The sequence below is a fragment of the Diadema setosum genome, chromosome 6, assembly GCF_964275005.1.
Source record: "Diadema setosum chromosome 6, eeDiaSeto1, whole genome shotgun sequence".
NCBI lineage: Eukaryota > Metazoa > Echinodermata > Echinoidea > Diadematoida > Diadematidae > Diadema > Diadema setosum.
Genome location: NC_092690.1, coordinates 28,975,608 through 28,980,331, shown reverse-complemented (window position 1 = coordinate 28,980,331; position 4,724 = coordinate 28,975,608). Strand labels below are relative to the sequence as shown.

At 39.2% G+C, this 4,724-nt stretch overlaps 1 protein-coding gene across 1 annotated transcript; it reads left to right on the top strand.

The window, feature by feature from the left end:
- Positions 1 to 506: 506 nt before the first annotated feature.
- LOC140230071 (DNA replication complex GINS protein PSF3-like) lies at positions 507 to 3,641 on the top strand. Its single transcript, XM_072310277.1, has 2 exons — positions 507 to 934; positions 2,323 to 3,641. The coding sequence occupies exons 1-2, from the start codon at positions 548 to 550 to the stop codon at positions 2,557 to 2,559; spliced, it is 624 nt and encodes a 207-aa protein (XP_072166378.1). The 5' UTR covers positions 507 to 547; the 3' UTR covers positions 2,560 to 3,641.
- Positions 3,642 to 4,724: the final 1,083 nt, after the last annotated feature.

Genomic DNA, 4,724 nt, shown 5'->3' with positions numbered 1-4,724 from the left:
AGATCTACAAAGATTTTGCCAACAGCATTGTGGTTATCATCGTCAACAACAACAACAACAACAACAACAACAACAACAACAACAACAACAACAACAACAACAACAACAACAACAACAACAACAACAACCACCACCACCACCACCACAACAACGATGAAAAGCAGCACAAAGATTCTTGAAAAATAATGGTAATAGACTACGTCTACGGATAAACTTGGAAATTTAACATAATCTGCTTATCTTTAAATCGTTTACAAAAGAAACAGTCTCGATTAGTGACTGGCCATGATTTACTAATACTATTTTGGTAATCGAAACAAAAAAGTGGACAGGAAATTTTCTGTCTTTTCAAATGATGTAACACAACATTTACCAGTGATTTTGTCACGAAGAAGAGTAGCAGCCATGGTTCATGCTGCAACAGGAAATATTCAAAATTATTAGTCATTTTCGGCTACCATAGTTTGAGACACCGCGCGAAATTTGTACCGTTGTGCTAACGTTACACTGCCAACTTCCTTGACTTGGCAATATTTTTGGACAGATTATGGCGTATACGCGGTACAATAATCATGCAGACAACTACTATGATATTAGTGATATCCTTGCTTCCCATGAGAAGGTTCCAACCAAGGTAGAACTCCCACTTTATCGTCTGGGATTTTTGAATCCCGGGTCGGATGGCGAACACATACGGGCTGGCACGAAACTGGACCTCCCCTACTGGCTCGTGACCGGGCTGCACGGGCGGCGGAGGAGGATAGTCTCCGTAGAGCCGCCAAAGTCCTACCGCGGTTCTTACAGACAGATCACGAGTGCCGACGCCAACGTTGTGGACTTGCACAAGATGGGGCCGTATTATTACGCGTTTGGAACGAAAATCATCAACTTTGACTTTCCAGAATCAGAAGACATAGCCAAGTCACTGATAGAAGTGAGTAGGGCCTAGACAGTATAGTGTTTTCTACAGTGTACCGGTGTAGTTTGTTGACAATAATGAACAAACAGCCACAAAATCGGAAGATGGGCACAGCCTATTGTAAGGCGTTTTTTTTTAGTTTCATCCTTATCTAAATTTACACTTAACCACGTTAGACAAATGTTTCATATGACATAGGTCTAGGCTCTATATACTTGTTTTTTTTTGTGTGTTTTTTTTTTAAAGGAAATCTTTCACTTACTTTTTCATTGTTTTGTGTTTGAAAGTGGGGGTCTACGACTTACGAGTATGACTAACGTTACAAAGGTTCTAGTGACACAGCTGTTTGTGTAAACTAATTGAAATCAAGCTGGAATTTGCTTGCTTGGTTTGAAATTATAAATCAAAATAAAGAAATAGATTTCTATTTAAAAACCAGCACTAAGGTTTGACCTCCTGTGCCACAAATTGACTGTGTGCAAAAGCATAGGTTTTACTAGCCCGACCAGACGCTGTTACGCTATGCGAAAACAGCGTCTGACGAGCGCGGTATGCAGCCTCAAAGTGAGGAACCTCAACACAACTACAAAACTTAGGAAAATGTATACTTTTCTCCTTTAAACAGAATACTTTACTCACGTTAAATGCATGTTTCTATTACAGAAGAATAGTTCGCCACACTGGGTCCATGGAGACCACTTGCGATAAGTCCGTGGAACAAATAAATGACACTTTCTGGCGCAATTCCTGACCGTCGGTACGTCGCGACGTACCATGTACAGCGACTGGGCTGTGTATAGTTAGGCCTGGCGTGAAAGATTGTGTACCGTGTGGACATGCTGGATATGATGATCAATTTCGGTAAGTTTCATTGCGTACATTTGAATACTGATAGCATCAGATGTAGAGTAAATATTGAAAAGTATACTCGTTGAGTTTGAGGTGACAAAAATGATGTTAAGTATCAAAATTCAAAGCTATCGTAATACGATTACGTCGCTCTCCTAGTGGTTGGTGGTCGCGCGCGTACAGCCCTGTCGCGACGTACCATGTACAGCGACTGGGCTGTGTATAGTTAAGGTTTTACATGTAGCCAGTGTTCGAATTTAAGACACCGTTGATGTTATGAATCGAATTATGGGTGGCTTGCTTTATGCATTGTAGAGTCTAAGCCTTGATCTGGAAATCTAGTCTTACTAAGATAAGCAAGAGACTTCCATATGGACCATGTATGCCTCTCCCCCGACTATACCCCAACACGTATTTTTTTTTTTCAAAGGCAACGACTAGATCTATAATGTAGACATGCAAACTACAATCCACAACACAGGACTTTGTGATATTTGTAGCCTTTTGTGCATTTATTTTATTTTCTGATATACCATGTCGTCACTCTTACACAGACCTACGTCAGCCGCTTCCGCAAGGTAATGGACGGGTCGCAGAATGCCTCGCATGAAGACAACAACCGCCTGACCAGCAAGATGGACGAGACGGAGCGGTCAATCTACCGAGCTGGACAGTCCAGCCTGCAGAGCTTCCAGAAGTGGGAGACAAGGCGCATCGCCAAGATCAGCGCCTCGGACATGGTTTCCAACCACAGGAAGAGGAAGAGGGCTGAGGCGGACGATAACGACTAGCTCCGAGGAGTTTGGGAAAGAACAAAAAAATGTCTGTCATTGACAATTTGCCCCAGAAATCACTTTTATGTTCAAACACATGAAGACTAAGACAGAGACGGTATGTGTGTTTGTCCTGAGAGAAGGGATCATATCTTTATCTGGATTGCACAGTATGAGGTGTGAACCTAACCTTGGCCAATTTCAACCAGTAACCCTGCAGAATGAGCAGAAAACCAAAGGCCAACTACCCAACTCATAATGCAGGACTGCTTATCTAATGTACCTCTCTCATGCTGACCTGGATTCGTTGTTGATTAGAAAAGTTTAAGTATGATTCTACTTGATGTTCAACTTGGCTTGAATGATTAGAAATCAAACAAATAATAGTTTGATGGTGAAGTTTAACTGACTACATTAACATTATTGACATACAATGACACCTTGTTATAAAGAGGTCAGATAAGATAAAACCCTCTTAGCTGTTGTAATAAAGTGATTTTGCTGGTTCAACTCTTGATATTTTTCTGTTTATGTACCGTGATATAGTGAGAAATCTGATATAACAAGCTAATTGTTGTGGTTTCTAGGTCCTTGTTATAACGAGGTTCCCCTTTATTTCTTTACCAACTCTGGGTTACGTAATGAACAAGATTACCATCAGTAACAGGGAGATTCCCTGGCATCTATATGAATCTCTTTCTGAGGTTGGTTGACCCAGTGGGAATTGATATACTTTTGTTGGCAAAACAACGTAAGCGGCGATACGCTTGCCCCTTCTCAACACGCGTCATGAACTTGGCAAAACAACACATAAATTTACATGCAATACGTTGTTATAAAAATGCCATCACACGTATTTATGCGGTATTAGGCTGCACACAGACCACAGAACCGCTCGCAGAATGGCATTGTGTTACATGTATGCGTGCCATTGACAGTGACAATACATTGTTTTGCTGTAGCAATGGTTAGGTTGCTGTGCACAGTAAAACAACGTAAGTTTAAATTTAAATGCAAATTATTCTAAGAAATAAGGGGTGTAGTGAAATTAATTTGCATTCAATATATTGTGAATATTGTTGGCCCTTTTAGGGTAAGATGTGGAGCATTTAAACAAAAACAGTTTTAAAGAGAGCTGTACTGTAAAAGTAGATATTATTGCACGACTAATTTTTCGCGCTCGGCCAGGTAAGAAGAGTCTTGCTTGCTTTTAATTCCGCAGAATCAAGACATCAGCTACTGGAACATATGGCAAGCAAAAATATTTGCGTGCTTTTATTTTCGTGCTAGTTTCTGGTTGCGCGAAATGCGCGAAAATTCCAACACCGCAAAAATTTCCACTTTTACAGTATGTTTGCAAAACTTTCAACTCGATTTACTGGAAAAGAGATTACATGTAGATCATACATTGTTTTTGCCATCTCACGGCTGACTGATAAATGAACATTGATTCAGCAGGGTTTCCAAGAGAAAATATCCCAAGTTTTAGGACACAGTTATTATGAAAGTGGTCTGAGTTGTGCCGTCTGCACTGAGCTTGATAACGAGAAAGAAGGACACAATAGAGTGCACTCCTGTTACAGCGAATATGGTGATAACAATTTTTTTATTTATCTGTTTATAAAATTTATTATTATTTTTTTTTTTTACAATTTAGTGAATTAAATTTCAGTTCCTAAAAGTATCATCCTTCAAGTCTATGGAGCAAAATCTATTTGCAGCGAACACGGTTATAGCGAAATTCATGTCATAATGTAGTCATTTCCGTGCACCATTGATAAAGAAAAACAAAAGCAATGTGCTCCATTATAATGAAATGTGGATTGCTTCCGAAATTACATAGCGTCTACAGTGAAGTTGGGATCGAGTACGATAGACACTCGGAATCCTAAACTATCAATTTTCAAACTAAGCATGAAAGTACAACTTTATGCTCCCTATTAAATGTAAAATTTAAACAAAATTATAATGAGATAGCATTGCATTATTCATTGCTTTTCAGCATATGATGAGATTACAATAAACAATAAACAATTATGAATAGTTTGCATGTTGATAGAATTCATTCACTTGATTATAAAAAGATTTCAATATAATGAAAGAAAGCTGCCTGTCATAAGGACTTTGTTACAATGAAAGTGGTCTGTGCATATATGCACACACACACACACTTAGCACACACT